This window comes from Nasonia vitripennis, chromosome 1 (assembly GCF_009193385.2).
Source record: "Nasonia vitripennis strain AsymCx chromosome 1, Nvit_psr_1.1, whole genome shotgun sequence".
Taxonomy (NCBI): Eukaryota; Metazoa; Arthropoda; class Insecta; order Hymenoptera; family Pteromalidae; genus Nasonia; species Nasonia vitripennis.
Window position 1 is genome coordinate 34,910,389 of NC_045757.1, and position 18,876 is coordinate 34,929,264.

The 18,876-nt window shown below is 43.9% G+C and overlaps 5 protein-coding genes across 11 annotated transcripts in view; 3 read left to right on the forward strand and 2 right to left on the reverse strand.

The window, feature by feature from the left end:
* Window positions 1–22: 22 nt before the first annotated feature.
* LOC100123393 (mitotic checkpoint protein BUB3) lies at window positions 23–1,833 on the forward strand. Of its 3 annotated transcripts, none has more exons than XM_008217256.4 (6): window positions 23–118; window positions 201–270; window positions 344–553; window positions 634–703; window positions 787–1,097; window positions 1,172–1,833. In XM_008217256.4, exons 3-6 carry the CDS (start codon window positions 359–361, stop codon window positions 1,574–1,576), a joined length of 981 nt encoding a protein of 326 aa, XP_008215478.1. In that variant the 5' UTR covers window positions 23–118; window positions 201–270; window positions 344–358; the 3' UTR covers window positions 1,577–1,833. The 3 variants fall into 3 exon arrangements, with proteins under 3 accessions (XP_008215478.1, XP_008215475.1, XP_008215474.1); XM_008217253.4 differs by having other exon boundaries at window positions 24–118; window positions 355–553; XM_008217252.2 differs by having other exon boundaries at window positions 55–270; window positions 355–553.
* On the reverse strand, window positions 1,827–5,893 carry LOC100123398 (mitochondrial coenzyme A transporter SLC25A42). Of its 2 annotated transcripts, none has more exons than XM_001606989.6 (6): window positions 5,238–5,893; window positions 4,249–4,449; window positions 3,850–4,181; window positions 3,502–3,773; window positions 3,246–3,429; window positions 1,827–3,159 (listed from the first exon to the last, which is right to left on the reverse strand). In XM_001606989.6, exons 2-6 carry the CDS (start codon window positions 4,357–4,359, stop codon window positions 3,033–3,035), a joined length of 1,026 nt encoding a protein of 341 aa, XP_001607039.2. In that variant the 5' UTR covers window positions 4,360–4,449; window positions 5,238–5,893; the 3' UTR covers window positions 1,827–3,032. The 2 variants fall into 2 exon arrangements, with proteins under 2 accessions (XP_001607039.2, XP_032451948.1); XM_032596057.1 differs by having other exon boundaries at window positions 4,249–4,466; window positions 5,238–5,574.
* On the forward strand, window positions 5,883–11,686 carry LOC100679936 (lipopolysaccharide-induced tumor necrosis factor-alpha factor homolog). The gene is made up of 4 exons (XM_003423908.5): window positions 5,883–6,886; window positions 8,939–9,179; window positions 9,335–9,536; window positions 9,634–11,686. Exons 2-4 carry the CDS (start codon window positions 8,951–8,953, stop codon window positions 9,734–9,736), a joined length of 534 nt encoding a protein of 177 aa, XP_003423956.1. The 5' UTR covers window positions 5,883–6,886; window positions 8,939–8,950; the 3' UTR covers window positions 9,737–11,686.
* On the reverse strand, window positions 10,814–15,835 carry nAChRa2 (nicotinic acetylcholine receptor alpha 2 subunit). Of its 2 annotated transcripts, XM_016986637.3 has the most exons (7): window positions 15,703–15,835; window positions 15,391–15,633; window positions 15,255–15,299; window positions 15,057–15,166; window positions 14,796–14,976; window positions 13,706–14,683; window positions 10,814–13,373 (listed from the first exon to the last, which is right to left on the reverse strand). In XM_016986637.3, the coding sequence occupies exons 2-7, from the start codon at window positions 15,577–15,579 to the stop codon at window positions 13,161–13,163; spliced, it is 1,716 nt and encodes a 571-aa protein (XP_016842126.1). In that variant the 5' UTR covers window positions 15,580–15,633; window positions 15,703–15,835; the 3' UTR covers window positions 10,814–13,160.
* A 1,192-nt stretch (window positions 15,836–17,027) lies between these two features.
* The window catches only part of nAChRa1 (nicotinic acetylcholine receptor alpha 1 subunit), a 31,000-nt gene continuing 29,151 nt past the window's right edge, over window positions 17,028–18,876 (forward strand). For all 3 annotated transcript variants that reach the window (XR_004228371.2, XR_004228372.2, XM_031933472.2), the window contains exon 1: window positions 17,028–17,945. The gene's annotated coding sequence lies outside the window, so the exon portion shown is untranslated. The remainder of the gene's footprint in view (window positions 17,946–18,876) is intronic.

Consider the following 18,876-nt stretch of genomic DNA (forward strand, 5'->3'; position numbering starts at 1 on the left):
TTCGCGCTTAGCTCAGCCGGTGTAATAGAGCCCTACTTTATCGCGCGTCAGTCCTCGCTGATCTTTCGCGGTTGGTTCGCCTCTTGTCTGAATGCCCGCACACAACAATAAAAACCGGGTACCTAAATACTTGTTTTTACAGAGCTACCTGTCGTTTTAGCTCGTTCTTATTAGTATATTTATAAGAAAATCTTTTCAAGCTGCTCCTGAACGAAGTGTGGCATCAACTTTGACGTAATTTGCAGTAGACAACGAGTGCTTTTCGCAAAGGTTCGTATCGGCAAGGTTATGTTTTTCACTTGCACCGAAAAAACTGCGAAATATTTATTATTTATGAATTAAGTCCCTTTCAAGCATCATGGAGTCGCGAACGGAATTCAAACTTAAAAATCCACCGACCGATGCCATTTCGGCCGTCGAGTTTGGGCCGAATTCAACACAATTTTTACTAGTTTCATCCTGGGACAGCACAGTAAGACTTTATGACATACAAACAAACACCATGAGGTTAAAATACAATCATGATCTTCCAGTGTTGGACGTGGCGTTTCAGGTTTGTTTCGAGCTTCTGCAAGTTATTGTTGCATCGATTTTTTCAACGCGCAGGCCGTAAAGTTTTATTCTTGATTTTAGGATGCCGTTCATGCGTACAGTGGAGGCTTGGGCAACACTTTGAAGATGTATGATATCAATACGAACACAGGTATTTAGTAGATTGCATTAATATTTTACGTGGTTGAACGTTTTTGACGAAATTGTTAAACGAAATATTGTTGTTGTAAATAGAAACTGTGATGGGTACTCATGAAGAGCCAATAAGAAAAATAGAATACTGTGGAGCGGTAAATGCCATTCTAACTGGAGGTTGGGATGCAGCAGTGAAACTTTGGGATCCAAGAAGTCCAACTTGTGTAGGAAGTTATCTTCAGCCTGATGTTGTTTTAGCTCTTTCTGTTTGTGGAGACAAATTTGTTGTTGGAACAGCTAAGAGGAAAGTTTGTATTTGGGACTTGCGAAATATGGCTGGCATGTTCCAGAGGAGAGAAAGCAGTTTAAAGTACCAGACAAGGTGCATCAAGGGATTCCCTAATGAACAGGTAAATAGTCTTTTTTAAAAGTAATTATTGTTTTGACTTGAAAAAAGAGTTAATTCATCTCAAACAATTTTTAGGGATACGTTTTAAGTAGTATAGAAGGACGCGTGGCTGTGGAATACTTGGATACCACACCTGAAGCTCAAAAGAAAAAGTATGCCTTCAAGTGTCACAGAATAAAGGAAAATAATGTAGAGCACATTTATCCAGTGAATGCGATCAGCTTCCACTCTGGTTACAACACATTTGCCACTGGTGGTTCTGATGGATATGTTAATATTTGGGATGGATTCAACAAGAAAAGATTGTGCCAGTTCCATAGATACAATGCTGGTGTTGCAGCTCTTAGCTTCAGTCAGGATGGCTCCGTGTTAGCTATTGGAGTTTCATACCTCAACGAAGCTGAAATTCCACCTGGTGGTAATGATGAAAGAGAAGTTTATATCAGATACGTGAATGATCAAGAAACCAAGCCAAAATAAAATAACTACTTGAGATCATTACAAAGACCGAATGGAACCCTCCAATATCGTGCGACTTCATTTCTTAGTTAAGTAAATATTTCTTATTTTTATTCTAATTAGCATTTATTGTACATTGTATAAAGTTTACTGAAGTAGGAATGTTTTTAGACTTGTAATCTTATGAACTTTTGTATATTGATAATACAATTTTTTGTATGTGAACAGAAAAAGTATATGACGTTTGTGTAAAAAGAAATATACTAATTTATTTAATATTTTTAACAATTTTATTTAAAGCGCTCGAATAACTGCACAAAATTTTATACACACCTTTTTTTTACAAGTAAAATGCATTTTTCAAGCGTGAATTTTGGTAGAGAATTAAATATTGTTCTGATTTTCAAATCATTAATTTGCAAACATTTTCTACAAGCATTTAATTTCCTACCAGAATTTGTATAATTGACTAATTAGTACAACAGCATCAATTAAATATCAACACAAAATGAATTTATCAAATAATATAAAATCATGAACACAAAGATCAAGCAAAATATTTGATTTATTGGAACAGTCACCATAATAGAAATTTATTTTCACCATTAGATTTCTCATAATTTAAAATATTATTGTCAGTATTGCACATTTAACAAAAATTAATATACTCCTAAACAATCAGCAAATGTAAAAAATTTTTCTATTTATAAGTTTAACATACTTAAAATTTAAAATTTTTTAATAAATGTATTTTACTACAATTTTATGTGATAGGCTTTTGAGTTTTTCTAACCTTTTGTACAAATAAAAAAGTAAAAAAGGTCAGATAACCGTATTTTTCTTTTCTAAATACTTCAATCATTCAATATCTTTAACATTGTATAACAACTTTCAATCAGTGCCTACCTAATACACTTTCACAAATATACAATTAACAATATTTTGTATCTGTGACAATATTCTTGTACAGAACGAGTATTTAAGACTCATTTTATATCCATGTATAGTATATGTACATATTACTATCCTTTTAGTATTTTTTCACATAAAGGAATCAAAATTTTTAGTGGAAGAAAATTGACGATAAAATAGAAAAATATATTTGGAATACTATATAAGCGACAATTTATACTTTTGAAAATACTTTTTCTCTGTTGTGTTTCCATTTTTGTTTTTTCTACTATCAGTGTAAGATCACAATGTTGGAAATAAGAACTTTCAAAAGTATAAAATTAAAGTTATTCTATACATAAAAAATCTTGTACATCCTTATTATATCATGCATCAGTTATTAAAATGATATCAAATATAAATTTACAAACAAAGGATTTTAACATTACGAAAATATTGTCAAAATACTTGACCTTTACATACGCGCACCCACACATATATGTATACCATGTACATGATTCCTGACAATAACCAATGTCAACTTTGCCTTAAGCTAGCATTGTATCAAGTATTTTACATTTGTAAATCAGCATAAAATTTTTCTAAGCGTGTCTTTTACCAAATCATAGGTAGCAAAACTGATTCCAACAGCAATTGGACCTTTCACCCAGTTCATACTTAAGCCCTTATAGAAAGACCTAATGCCATCTTCTCTGCAATGAAAAGTGGAAAAAAACCAAAATGTTAAATTTTGTAATACTTCAATTCAAAAGTATTGAATGAACTAAAATAAACTCACGCATAAATTTTCTTAGTCATCTGAAGAACACCAAGCGTGTTCAGATTGTTATTAAGCGTAGATGTTTGCATCCTTCTGCGAACTATATCTAGAGGATAGCTGGTTGCTTGACCCATCATTCCAGCCACAGCTCCTGATACCAAACCAGACATTGCTGATAATCCAGGATTATGAACTGTATAAACTGCGAACAGGACAAACTTTTATAAACCACAAGTCTTATAAAACGATATGTACAATGGATCTGACAACTTACCAGAAAACGTATTTTTTAAAGTATCATAAAAGAAAAAACTGACGCCTGCATATGGTATCACACCAAGTATGGTTGGAGTGAATCCTCGATAAAAAGATGCAATACCTTCTTTTTCGTAAATTCGAATAAAAACGTGTCGCAAATTTTTTATTTCATCCTTTTGAGATACAGCCATTTGAGCTCTTGCCAAATCAAGAGGATAAGTCATACTTTGAGAAGTTGTTCCTGCTAGGGCACCAGCGAGAAATCTCCTGGTTTTATGATCATGCTCCCTAAAAATATTTGCATTTCACAATTGAAATCATGTTAAAGATACATAATATGATAGAGAATTTTTTAAAACACTACCTGCCAGGCTCTTCTACTTTAAGTATCCTTTTCCATTGCTCAAATGCTGTGAATTGGATTGCTGCATATGGAATAATCCTGACCATAGTAGCACTGTTGCCCCTCCAGAGACTGACCAGACCATCTCTTTTATAATCGTTTATGAGGCTGTCAATAGCTGCTCGAGCTGTAAAGGGCTGCTTGGATATTTGGAATTTAATTTTCGTCCTATCTAATGGTGCTATAGCAGTCTTGGCAACTCCTCCAGCTATAGCTCCAGCAGCAAGACTAGTAAATACTCGCTGGGAATTTGTGATTGACGCCTCCTGGTATGTTGCGGATGCATCTGCTTTCTAAAAGATATCTAACTTTTAATAAAACAGAATAATTAAGAGGTAGTTCTTGTACAAAGTAACTTACATTGTCATCGTTTTTTAATGATGTGGGGGAGAGAGAGTGCACTTTGGTTATCGGAGCCATTATAGGAAGCTGGATAGCAGTACCAAGGCTGTTCTCTACATGACCACTCATTTCTTCCGTTAACAGTCAAATCCTCTGGATACTGTTTCCTTTCAGTCTCATTCATTTTTCATTTTGCCAAGCAAATTTTACATTGAACACCTAAAAATCCAACAACCCTGATCAATCAATCAATGTGTCCACATATCAATGAGACTTACATAATAAAACGACAATTTTTATTGAAAACATTTCCTATATTTATTTGTATCGATATGTACGATCTTTTCTTGCAGTCTGAATGACATTTATATTTCTCTTTCCACAGTTTGCATAACTTTATCATTCCGTGCGTAAGACGATACACATTACCTCAGTTTTTATAATAAACTATTTTAGGAGTGTTGCATTGCAAAATCTGAATGATTCTTCAGTTTTGGCCCCCTCGAGTTCACGGCAAAATCCAAAGCAAAAAAAAAATATCTCTTTTTCAGAAAAAGTTAAGTGAGACATACGGCGATGCGTCAAAAAGCAGTATGTCACAACAGTGCAATAAACAATCGTAAAATGAGACAGTAATACATTCGTAAACTAGTTAATTACACTTACATAATAAGTTCAAAAAAAACCTCCGCGTTCCTTACAGAGCGCCGCGATAATAGCAAGATAATTAACCAGTGTTTAGTCAACGATAGCCGCTTCGTTATCTGCTGTACGATCGGAGTTTCCAAAAAGAAAACTCTCGACCGCTGCATCTTGCTTCGCGAGAAAAGAGCATTGCACAGACTAAACAAGGCGTAACACCCCCTATGACTAGGCAAAATGCACACGCACTCGAGGCTTTATTGTCGTTGCCAATAACAAAGACGAAGAAAATATTCCGCACGTGGTGATAACGAGATACGTAATCTATCCTGTGACAATAGGTATACCTGAGAAGAAAAGCTCACCTCTATGCGTGCGTGTCACCAAAATTGTTGTCTTCCGAATCTCAAAAACTCTTCCTACGTCATAATGATAGATCCAAGTGCGTCTCTTCCTAGTCCTCGTGCAGTCGACTGTCGAGAAAAAAGCTCGAGCGTGTACTTATCTCGAGTATTCTTGGCTTATCGGCACGAAAAATTCGCTAGTTTCGGGATGAAGACTAAAACGACTGCAGCAGCCGAAAGATACTGGCGTACTACATGTTGTCGTGCGGAGCGAATTGCGTCGAGCCTCGACGTTTCGGATCTCAGACTCGACTGGCTTACTACGTCACCCACTGCGATCGTACACGCTGATCGTTATAAGCTTGACCGCTCGTGTGTTGTGTTTATGTGTTATGGAAGATGAGAGAGTCGAGCCTTCGAGGTTAGTCTGGGAAACAGCTGTGTGGAGGCGCCCTATACTCTATATACAACCTGAGCAAGTGTGTGATTATTCGCGTGCGCGTAGCGCTTGATTAGTAGAGGGGATGTTATCTCGCTATTTTTAGCGCTCGTTGATGGGCTCTACTAATAGACTTTTACTTAAATTTTTACTATTTTTTTTGTTTTTCGAATAAATTGCTTTTAAGCCCTATTTTATTATTCATAGTCGTGATTGTATACTATTTCGATAAGCGACTGCCGAACTCGGCGGAAATGTTCCTCCAAATCCGAATTGTTGTTGCGCAGAAGCTAATTTTAAATTAACATACAAATAATCCTCAAGGTAACGGCGGCGCGTCGCCCTCACACGTGCAAATATATATATATATATACCTATATCATCGATAGAGACAAAACCAGAATTGCCAGTATGGTAAAACTGGAATGTCATCTCTAAAATACATATATATATTCTGACACTCGTCTAGCTTGTAACTTATTTCCGCGAGTGTTAATCTATACCTATATGACGCTTATAACTATGCTATCTGAAATTCGAGCAATATGAATGATTGCATCCGGAAAGTTTACGATCTAATTGAGACGATCTTCTTAGTTTCGAATCCATTGTTATACGCGCTTTATCGTCTGGTTATTTATTCGTTCGCTCGGGTTTCGGTAAACACGTCACGATCGGTGTGTATACGATTGTTTTAAATTGCCGCCGACCCGTCGAGTTGCGCGTGATACAATTGCAGCAGTATTGAAAAAAAAAAAATCACGAAAAAACTGGAGCAACACATTTTTCATTCTATAAAGTATCTTTCGACAACAAAATAAAAATATTTATCTACGAACAAATTTGCGTTATTTATCAAACTTGAATGCAAATTCGAACCGAATAAGCCAAAAAAGAAAACTGCTTTACCAACGCGTGGTACATACCCTAACCAATACCTCACTCCTCAGCACCGCCAGATATCGCTGTCAGTCCCTATCCCGGCCAGGCAATAGCCAATAGCCATCTGTTTGTGCTCCGTCTGCGCGACTGGTCTCTGAGTCGTTCTCGCGTGCGAGAGTCCGAGTCTCGCACGTCGTGTGTCTGCCGCCAGTCCCGTTTAGTTTATCAGCCTTAGCGTTTAGTTAACCAGCTCTGCTTCCTTCCGCTCCGGATTACCTGTTAACCCGCTCGATAAACCCACGCACTTCACACGCGAGGCTCAGAAGGAGGAGGACACACTTTTAGACAGGTAAGTGCCGTGGACGTTATATCCTTGAAAGTTTTTCTTCGTAGCACGCGCATACCTGCCTCTACATTTTCTAGACCCACACGACGGTTGTGTGTACAGGATGAGTAATCGCTAAGGGAGATTGCTCGCAGTGCGCGTTCGATGGTGCAAGCCGAATATTCGCCTGTGTGACGTTCGCCCGTTCGTATAGATTCGCCCGTTCGTCTCTCTCGCTCTTTCTCGCCTGTTCCTGCGTATATATACGTATATATATATATTATAGACCGCAATGACGGCGGCGGCTCGCCAAGAATCCAGACATTTCGTTCCCTTTTTTCTGTGACATGCACAGCTGATTTACATTCGACGGAGATGTGTATGCTGTATAGCTTCAAAGGGGAATCCGCATTCGACATGCGGCCTTGCGAGTGTATTAAGGCAGTGCTCGGATGTCCTTAGATCCTGCGAGTTGTTGAAAACGTTCGTTGATCGAATTCGTTGAAAAAGCTGCGATTTTTCTAACCTACGCATGCATATACACACCGGCTGAAAAAATCTCGCACTCGACACTTTTTTATTTACACTCCCCGGCGACATTGTTATTCATTGAAATGTCGGTTATTCCTATGCAGCAGTCGCGCGCGGCCGACAGCATCACGTGTACAATACATAATTGCACAACTTTTCCGGCCCATTATACTTCTCTCCTCCTCCTCCTCATCATCATCATCATCATCATAATCACACCATCGACAGTAGCGAAAAAGTAGCCGAGTTGTTATTGAGTCTAGCTTATTGCAGTGCTAATAGTTACGCAAAGATAAAATCCGGTTTTTCTCTCTCTCTTTCTCTTGTAGCATCTCTAGCCAGTACACACTTACGCACACGAGTAAACAAGAGGCGACACTCGCGCGTATAAAGTATAAGTGTGCAATAAATAAAGGCGACTTTAGCGGAACAAGAGAAGATTCCCAGACTGTATTAATAGTCTCAATAATGCATCGCAGCGCGTTTCAAACATAACTATAGAGAGAGAGAGAGAGAGAGAGAGCTTAGAGTCTTCGAGAGCCGAGGAATGACGCAGACATGGATGAGAGAGCGAGGACGATAAGATAGTCGGATTTTTCAGCGGTCTTTCCAAATATGCCGGACGGTATAAGTATATTATATACGAGAGAGAGTAGATAAGGCTCTAGTACACTAGATCTTCGACAGATCGTCGTTGCCGCCGTCCCGATTGATATTCTTCCCGACGTTCGAACCTATAGCGCTTCTACTGCTGCTGTGTACGTGATCGGCCTGCATCGACGCTGATAATCTCAAAGTATAATATCGGCGTATATAGGACATCTGTACGTTTTATCGCTTGCATAATAAGAATAAAAAAAAAAAGCATTCGCGCGCCGCACACCATTGGAATATTTTCGGTGAAATCTGAGAGATAATTAGTTCTTCATCTCCGCTTGATACTTTCCAAGCCCGACGTTCTGCTGCTGTTACACGCGCGACTTTTTTGTATTACTTAACTTCCGCGCGCTGCGACTTTCACTAGTGTATAACTTTCGATCAGAAGCGCGCGCAAGTATGTGTATTGCTATCCCGTCTTCTTCATCGTCTTCGTTGCGCGCGTTGGAAAATTTTCGTTGAATTTTTCGTCCTATGCTACGCGAGCGTCATTGTTTTGGAGGACGTTTTTCTGAGAGCTGCAGAGAGAGAGAGAGAGAGAGAAAGCGAAAATCGTTCTCTTCTTGCGGCGAATATAAGATATTAACGAAAATTGGCTCGCGACTATTATTCTTTGCATTTTTATCGTTGGGGGAATGCGTACGTTTGGAAAATCCTAATTACTTTCTAAATCTGAAGAGTAAAAAGTAGTAGACATAATTAAGCTGGCCGTAAATTAGTGAGGAGCGAAGCGTGAGTGAGAAAGACATAAGATCTTATGCGGCGGCGCGGGAATTATGAAATATTCAGCGGGAAGTGCTTTTATAACGATGTGACGAAGCAAAACGTTATCGTCGCGCTTGTTCAGTTCTCAATAATAAAAGTCTAATCAATGACAATCGTTCGCAGAGTAAACAATAAATGGAGAAAGGACAGATGTCGTCGAGCGGCCCAAGCGGAGCAACGGCACCGGAGGCCACGGCGCCGTTGCCTTCGGCCCCACCATCGTACGAGGAGGCTGTCGGCTTACCGCTCGGCGGTATATCGATGCCCATGCCTGGAATGACGGGAATGGCACCGGTGCCTGCTGGAGTTCCTGGAGCACCGCCTTATCCGGTTATGGGTACACCGATGCCCATGCCTACACCACGTAATTATCGACTCTTTTCTCCAGCATGATAAGTGCCGACTGTATTCCCGATCAGTCGACGGTCGTTGCGATTATGACGTCTCTCGAGCCTGGAATAATAGCTGTGCGAGGAATGTTATTTTTCTAGATACTGAGCTGTGATATTTTAATTTCAGATGGAGTGCCGACCGCCGCGCAAATACCGGCGCACACGACGAATCGCCCGGTGGAAGTGCGAGTCGTTCACCAGCACGTCTCTCTGGGCCCGAATCCTGTCAAGATGTCCTGTCCATCCTGTCACGCCGATATCAAGACTACGACCATGTCAGATCATCAGCCCAGCGCCCACGTGTGCTGCATCATTCTCTGTTTGTTGGGGTGTGTATGCGCTCGTAAAATTCTGTACTCGCGTGATTTTTTTTTTTTTTTTTTTTGTTTTTCAAGAAATTCACGAACGAATGTGTGCTGTTTTCAGGTGCTGCCTCTGCTCGTGTCTGCCGTACTGTCTGAGCGCGTTCTTGAGTGTGCACCACTTCTGTCCGAACTGCAAGGCGTACATCGGCACGTGGAAAGGCTGATTGATCAAACCGAGCATCTGGATTTAAGCGCGCAACGATGCGCGTCACTGGCCAAACTCTATTCTCTACGCCTAACGAGTACATAGTGCGTACGAAGAATACGCGCGCTTCTTGGACAGTCGAAAGAATCCCGTGGGGGAGGCGAGATCGAGCTTCAGCCGAGACCGGCTAAGGTCGAGGCATAACTCATTCCTACCGTGCACTTCCTGATATATACCTTGTCTTCTACCTTATTGTACCTCACGTTACCCATAAGCTCTTATCCTCGTTACCTGCGTCTAGATCTATCTATACTGCAAACCTTGACTATACGCGCGAGCAATTCTAAGGGAAGAAACGAACAAATTTTCTATTTTCTTATATGTGTGCGTGAACATCGAATCGCTGCTGAAATCTATATAGGGGAACGACGCGAGTATCTTATCAGTATTTTTTTATTCGTGAAGGGCAGCTAAAACTCGGGGACGAATTTTATATATATATATGCAGCTCGATATTTAAGAGAATGCCTAGTTGCCAAGTGACGTGTATAGATGTCGTTGCGAAATCGCGCGCGCGTGTAAAGCTGTCGAAAAATTATCTCTGTGTCTCTGTGTAATTGCTTTTACGAGGCGAGCGTCCTTCGGCTAAGCGCATTTTTAAGTAAATTTGCAGTGCTCGCCGCTTCGAGAGTATATACATATATAGAGCAAAATACAAGCGCAAAGATACTGTCACTTTGAAAATAGCATATCTAGTCCGTTTATGTGAGATCTGCCAGCAAAGTTTAATAACTTTTTGAGAATTTAAATATATCAATATATGTTTAAGGCATAAACATTTAGAGATTAAAGTGCAAATTTAGGTTTACGCGTAATTTTTTCATAAAGGATGATTGCAAGCCTGTTCGTGTGGACTCGTTGAGCGAATAGGCCGCACAGATAGTCTGTGCCTTTTCTCGTCTTCTGTTCATATACGCTTCACTTTGAGCGATCGCGGAAAGGTAAACATAATGATTAGTAAAATTCAATTTGTTGCATTTTAATATGCATTCTTTTATTGTATAATTAACAGATTTCATATTTTTTTGTAATAAAAATGCTTTTTGTTTACAATCGTGATGATTAAACTTTTATCCAATGGTTAAAGTTTTGGTATACATACATGGTTGGGCATGAATGAATCAACGAGGGAGTTATCAGCCCTAGTAAACCTAAGATTAGGTTGCATTCGATTGGGTTACTTTAAATTAATTTATCGTCGCAATGCACGAAGAAAATCAAGAGCCGCACACTTGTCATGTGCATTGGAACGATATCTCAACGTCTACTTTTTTTCAGAGTTACCTTTACGTTACTTTTTATATTTTTTATTCAATAGTTTTGCGATAATTTTATATGATAAGAATATTGATTTACAGATTACTGTCAAAGTTTTATTTACGTTTAAAAAATTATAAAACTGCAGTATCGCATATTTTAGTTGAGTATATAATTATATGAAATAAACGTAATAATTTGTTAAAAACTGTTGTTCATTACCGCTTTCACTCTAACTTTAGTTTATTCAATTCTAATGCAAACCCATAATCCTGCTTTACTTTTTTTTTTGATACTTCAATTGATTATTCCGATGGACAATACATATTCCCGTAACGATTACCGATAAAATAATCAAGTTGCTAGTTCGAACGTACAGTACTACTTCGCAAACAGATATTTATAATAAAATCTCTGAGAAACATCGTTATACTCATATAACAGCATTAAAATTTATGCCCACTTCGCAACTTACATTCCGCTCAGGATATTTGCATACCGTACACAGTCTCATTTAAAATTTGGCACGTTCGATAAAATGTCAATTGAAACACTTGTTTTTTTTTTTTTTATTTCCAGAGCAATGAACCGCTTCAATACCGTGTGCAAATAATCCAAAGAGGAAAAAATTCATCAACCGTGGTTACACATTGAAGAACTGTATATATAATCGAATTGATTTGGCATTTATACATATAAAAACGGATGAGATTCATTTCCCGCACGAGTACAAACGCGTACGCGTTTCGCGAGAGATCATACATTGAAATCATAATACGTATGGAGGATTCGAATACGAGTATAAAATATTGCGAAATACAAGCCTTTTCGTCGCGACATATTACTTTGGCTTACACGAATCCATTAATCGATAATACGACGTGGAATGCAAACGCTTCAATATATATATATATATGTACATTTGTATCATAATTTAATTGTATAGGTTTATAGGTATATACGTGGCTTCAACCGAGAAAATGAGATCCGACACAGAGATTATTCACTTCAAAGTTTCGTTGCTCCATCTTGTGAGAAGAACAGAACTCAAAAGTAAGTATTGGATTGTTATGCGTACAGTATAAAAAGGCTATATATAACGTGTATGTGTTTATAAAATATTCCAGTCAGTACAGATGCGCGAGATATTGTATTTTGAGTAACCGTTTTTTTCTCTCTTCAATTCATCGTAACGTGTATTATCGCTTTCCTAAGCCTATACCTAACAAATAATTTTTACAGTTTAATACTCAGCCTTGATTTCCTGGATCTAGAAGTAATTTTGAATCTTCGAGATGTTCCGAAAGCTCCGCTGAATCACTAATGCAAGAATCTCCTCTCTCGTCTACCTACAAGCAGTTTCTCTGACTCTCGACTTTTACGTATTACAATATAATCAATAAACTGCAGCGAAAAACGAAAAAAAAAAAAAAAAACGCGACGGACAATGTATACATGAATTGCATCGAATTGACGGGGCGTGAAAAATTCTCGTCACGCAGCTGTATTATTACTTGATATTATAATAAAAATAACACCAACATCGTACCATTGTTATGTATAGCATGTAATAATAATAACCGTCGCTCGAGGATCCGTATAATGAGGCTACCCGTTAAAAATGTTTGTATTATATATACAGAGATCGAAAGTATTGATTGTGTAGGCAGTGCTTGAACGCGCGTTGATAAGTACGGTACAATGTAACCCCGGGGTGTACTATACCTCACCCCGAGAATGTACAATTAATTCGCGGCTCTAAATTCCACGAAGTATATCCATCAGTATTTATAGGAATCATCGCATACGCATATAATATTAATGAAGTCTTGATGGTGTATCATCGTAATAACAACACACCTGTCGTCGGCGATATAACATTGCGTCTTCGTACGTTTTCCCCCTTATCTGTGAGTAATTTAACAGCGGCTGCTTTGATTTGAGATCAATAATGTAGAGAAGTATAATAATACGAGTCTCGACGCGACTGTTTGATTTGGCAATTGATTTAAGATAGAAGTGTTACAGAGACGGAAGGATGAAGGGATTAGCTATAGGATATCAGAGAGGAATAGAGTTCGAGTTCAATTCCGAGGTTCACATATACGATTGGCGAGTCTAGTGCTCTAGTGCGGCGGTATGAGGTTCTCGAGCTGCTTGTTGGGCTGCAACATCTGACGGGCGATGGAGGACAGCTCGATGTCGATTGGCTTGGTGTCGTCGTAGAGGGCAGGTGCCTCGCACAGGATCGTCACTGTTCCCACCAACGAGGCGATCGCGAAGACCCAGAGGAAGAGGCGGTCCAGGACCATAGCTACGAAGCCCCAATCCTGGTCCTCCTGTAGATACACAACACGCACACCGGCGCAGTGCGCAAATGCGCTTTTGATTATTAATCGCTTGGTTGCAGCTCCGATAGATTCGCGGCGCGTCTTTGGATTATGCACGCGTACACCAGGGAGCCTTTCAACGGAGGCTCGACGGGTAAAGTTTGATTTAATCATCGGAATCAATATTATTATATCCGCGTCCCGATTGTGCAGAAAGCTCGTTCATTATTACTCGCAAAGTTGCTTGAATTATTCCGGCGAATTAGCCCAACTTTTCACGCAACCACCCTTGATCCGCTTACAATGATTGAATTAATGAAAATGAATACAATTATACCGACCGCGTTAAACTCGTCCTGACGCTGTATGTGATGCTGGATGAACATGACGTTGTGCAGCGCCTTCTCGAGCTCGAAGGGGTACTTCTTCCTGACGGCGACGTCGCTCATCGATTCGTCCAGACCTGACATGACCGTTGGTAGCCCGTTGTACCCAGCCATGTTCGGCACGATGCTGCCGACCACGAATCTGTTGTGGGCCGTCGTGGTGTGATGCAACCCGTTGCAACCTTGTCTGATGCCGACCCTGACCGATTCAGGCGACGACAGCAGCGATGAGGACTGCTGCACGGCAGCGGCGACCGCGGCGCTGAACTTGCTCGTCGGTTTGGACGACTGCTGCATGATGAGACCACCCGGTGTCTTGAGCTGTTGGTTCGTACCCACACCTCGACCGTAAATCTTGTGAGCCGCCAGGTCGTCCAGCAGGTCGTCCGGCACCCTCATCCAGAGTAGTTTCGGTAATCTTCTGATGAAGACGCTCCGCACCCAGGGCGCCATCTTGTGGGTACTAGGTTTCCGATAGTGCACGTTGAGTATTATGATCGTAACCACGACGGACAACCCCACGAGTATCATGGTGAAGAGGAGATATTTTCCCAGCAGTGGTAACGCCAGCGACGTAGAAGGTATGATCTCCGATATTAGCAAGAAGAACATGGTCTGAGACAGAAGGATGTTGATGCAGAGAGCGATCTTTTCGCCGGAGTCGGCGGGCAGGTAGAAGGCGAGAACCGAGAGGTAGCTGATGCTGACGCATGGGATGATCAGGTTGACGGTGTAGAAAAGGGTCTTGCGTCGCAGAGTGATGTTGAAAAATATGTCGATATAGGGCTCGTGACAGCAGGGGTAGTACTTTTCGTGGCGCTCGGCCGGCACGCCGAGGATGTCCCACTCGACCGAGGGATAGTACTCGCGCAGGTCGATACCTACTGGAACCTGATCATCACCGACCTTTTGATTCACGTGCTTCAGGTCGATCTGCAATTCCGGTACGTCGTTTGATTATGGGTTCGCAAGGTAGCGTTAGGTATGATTAGGTTTGATACCTCAGGCATACCTAATATACCTAAACCTGAACGCGTGATCTCACCTGGAAGCCGTCGTAAGTCCAGGAGCCGAACTTCATGAAGCAGGTCTGCTGATCGAATGGAAAGTAGCGGACGTCGATCTCGCAGGAGGACTTGAAGATTGCCGGCGGTACCCAGACGACTCTTCCCGTGTAGTGCAGGATCGCCTTAGTCATGGTCGTCACGCCGTACTCGCCGTCCGCGCTGTCAACATTCATTTCAGCTCAGTGCTCGCGCTCGACAAAGCGGATGATACACATATATACATGGCGCATAAGACTCACTTGTTGTAGAGCACGATGTCGGGAAGCCAGATGTGCTCGCTCGGCACGTAGAGCTCCGCTACTCCGCCGTACTCGTCGGGATCCCACCTGAACTTGTGGTCCTGCCATTCCTTTAATAGAAAGCGTAAATCAGGCTTACCGAGCATATACATAGCGTACCAGCAGTCGTTAAAACAAAGACAAGCCAGCTAGACTTACGTGCTCGAGCCAGACGTTGGTGGTGAGAATCTGGTCCTTGAGGTTCTGCAAGTTGACGAGTGTGTCAGAGTGAGATGGAAGTCGCGTAATGAGGAAGCGAGAGCAGAGAGAGGGAGAGAGCTGCGAGATGACTTACCAGGTCGATGAGCTGGGAGAGCCGTAAACCGAGCTTGACGACGATGGTGTCGTTGTTGCTGGGTACGGGCCGGATGAGCCGATTGTAGTTGGAGAGGAGATCGTCGTAAAGCCGCTTGGCGTCAGGATTGCCGTGGCAAACGCCGAGCGTCAGGATGCTCAGAATCAACCGCAGAATCATCTTTCTCATTCTCTCTTCGATTATATCTCCTATATCATCTTCTCCGCGCTTCCCGTTTCACACCTGCAGGGTATAATCCCAGCACGCGATTATAGGCACGAATGGAAGAGAAAGGCAAAAAGGCACACTCACCGTGCGACGACAGTAGGCGAGAGAGAGATAGCTGGCGATTAGTTCCCGGTCGGTCCTCTGCACCTCATGCTACGAAACACACAGCGGCGCTCGTTTGTTCGCGCACGCGGCCGCTGGAGCACTGAGAGGCTGCTGCGCGCGAGCCGTTCGTCCCCCGGACACAGAAGAGAGTGAGAGAGAGAGAGAGAGAGAGAGAGAGAGAGAGAGAGAGAGAGAGAGAGAGAAAGGGATCGATAGGTCGAGTGCGCGTGCGCGCGACTCCGGGACGCCAGAGCAGCAGCAGAGCAGCTCGTCTCCACCCCTGGAGGGGCGGCCACAGCGACATTTTCATTCTTCGCCGCACCAGCACCCCGCCGACAAAGAGTTCGCTGGCGACGACGATCTATATATATACGTGCAGGCCGGAGAGCTGTCTAATTGCCCGTTTCTTCTTTTTTTCTCCCTTTCTCTCCCGTTCGATCCTTAATATTATTATATTTTTCGAAAGCGTATTCTATTTCGCCGGATTATTCTCTCGGAAAGGGGATCGCGCGGCTCTCGCCGGCGGCTGGATTCCGCTGAAAAAGGGATCCGCATTCCGGACTTGATCGACGTACTTTTGCGGCGCAGCTAATTACGCCCGGAGAGAGAGAGAGAGAAAGACACATTTTCTCTCGGCTTCATTTTCTCGCTGCAGCCGGGATTTCTAAAGTCCCTCGTCCTCTTTCATTCACTCTCTCTCTCTCTCTCTCTCTCTCTCTCTTGGCGGCTCCCGCGGGGCGTTTTCCCGGCGTGATTGCAGCGCCCGTCTTGCCACACCCTGGGCTAATAGACGCATCCTGGACAGCAGGGGTCCGCGTATCCTAGTGCGCAGAGCCCATGGCCTACATTCGAGCGGCCATACTCGGCGGGAGAAGAGCGCGGGGGGCAGAGGGAGAGCACGAGGAAGAATGAACGGTAGCGCGGAGCATCGGTGTTTATCGGCGATTAAGGAGATACAGCAGCGAGGAAAAGGGTGGGTGGGTGGGTGTCCGGCGTCAGCGGCAGCAGCAGCAGCACGTGGCGGCTGCAAGGGTGTGCCTGCGCGCTCGTCTAAATCCGGGGGAGCTGGGGCGGGGGTCGTCGTGCCGGCTCGGCTCCGGTCGGCCCGTCAGCCGCTTCGGGCTTTCCACATGGCTTGGTATTGGCTCCCGGGGCGCGCAGACTGCTGCTCTGCGCCGGGACTGCGCGCGCGCTACCTATACGCCGCCGCCGCCGCCGCCGCTCTCTACTCGCGCGCGCGCGCGCTCTCTCTCTCTCTCTCTCTCGTATATAGCAGCAGCGGCGGCGGCGGTAGCGCTGGCGGCGACTCGCGCTCTCTCGCATACTCGGCACAACACTGGCCGAGCGAAGAGCGAGTTGCTGCGCGCGCGGCGGCACCCCGACTCTCTGTGTCTCTGTCTCTGTCTCTGTCCTGCTCTCAGTCTCTCGGTGTCTCTCTATACTCGATATCTCTCTCTCTCACTCACTCTCTTTCCTTCTCTCTCTCTCTCTCTCTCTCTCTCTCTCTCTCTGTCTATTCCGCCTGTCTCGCGAGTGTTGCCTACGCGGGATGCAGAGCATCAGGTAAATAGTGCGCGGCGTTGAGTACCGCGAGTGAGTGATTCGCAGATTGGACGCGTATACAGAAGAGAGAGAGAGAGAGAGAGAGAGAAAGAGCAGATCGCAAGGGAGCGAGGAAGGAATATAGTCATGTCCAGCTGCTGCTGACGACGAGGGGATACTCGTCCGCGGCGAGGAGCGACGATCTGTGTAATATGCGGCCTAGGACGAGGAGCGGAGCGCTGCCGCTACTCGTGCCGCTGCAGCAGCATCAGCAGGCCAGCAGGCGCCGCCGCCGACTCTCCTCAAGCTCGACTCTCTAACCAGTTCTCGTTCTTCTCTACTATCCGAGCCCGCATCATCATCCGCAAGCAGCAGAAGAGTAGCAGTAGCAGCAGCAGCAGCAGCAGCAGCAGTACAGTCGGATAGAACATCAGCGAGTACCGGCACCGCTGGGGCTATGCTTAGGGCAGGCGGCGGCCTGTCGCTGCTGCGCTTACGGCCTCGAGGAGCCAAGCTCTGGGGGACGAGTGCAGCCGAGCCGACGCCCGGGCCCGGGCGGCTGCTCCGCCGCTAGCTCCTCCTCGTCGTCGTCGTCGTCGTCGCCGTGCTCCCTCGTCCGCACCGAGACAAGCTCGACCGAGAGGCCCGCGGGCGATGTGCCCAGCCCGAGGAAGCGCTACGTGAGTACATTCTATCCGTCTGTGTACCCATACACGCACGCACACGATACACGCCCCTCTCTCTCTCTCTCTCTCTCTCTCTCTCTCTCGCTGCTGTGCTGGTGTGTGCACCCCCCCCTCCCCCCCACCTACGCCCCCGCCCTGCGCGCGACCACCCCCGCAACGCCCGTTTACCCCGTCTCTCTCTCTCTCTCTCTCGCTCTCTCGCTCTGTCCTTCCGCTGATGATGCCTCTATTGTTTACCTTTCGACAATCGCGTACTACTCTTACTCTGCAGCGCGCGCGGCGCAGGTGTGCGCGCCTCTACCTTGTATATGCACATCCGCACGATGATTTTTCACCGCCGAACTTTGAGGTTAGCTATTTCCAGAGGGTGGAGTTCGCCGATCTCTTTCGTTTGATCTACGCTCTCTCTCTCTCTCTCTCTCTCTCTCTCTCTCGCGGGGGTGGACTGCCGAGAGATTTCAGCCGAAAGCTGCCTCCCACTTCGGGTGGACTGCCGCCGCTGCCACACCTATACGCCAGCAGCAGCGCGATTTTTACACACTCTCAGTGAGTTTACGCGCGCGGCGCGTATATATATATATATATATATATATATATATATATAAAAAACCAAGGCAAACAACTCGTTAGAATAGCGGCGCAGTGGTACGAGTCAACGGCCTGTCAGTCGGAGCGGTAAACAGAAGCGCACAAATCATCGCGGCTCGTAATCTTCTCTCTCTCTCGCGCGCGCTTGTGACTTTAATTAACAAAAACCGATGAAGCTTCGTGTATTTATATTATACACGCACACATCGGCGATATGCGGTAATAAAACAGTCGCCGAGCGCGCGAGAGACATTATACGGCTCGTCGCTTCGATAAAGTCGCAATGACCGGTTTTTCACGATATATCGACTGATTAATCATTCGCCAACTAATCGTC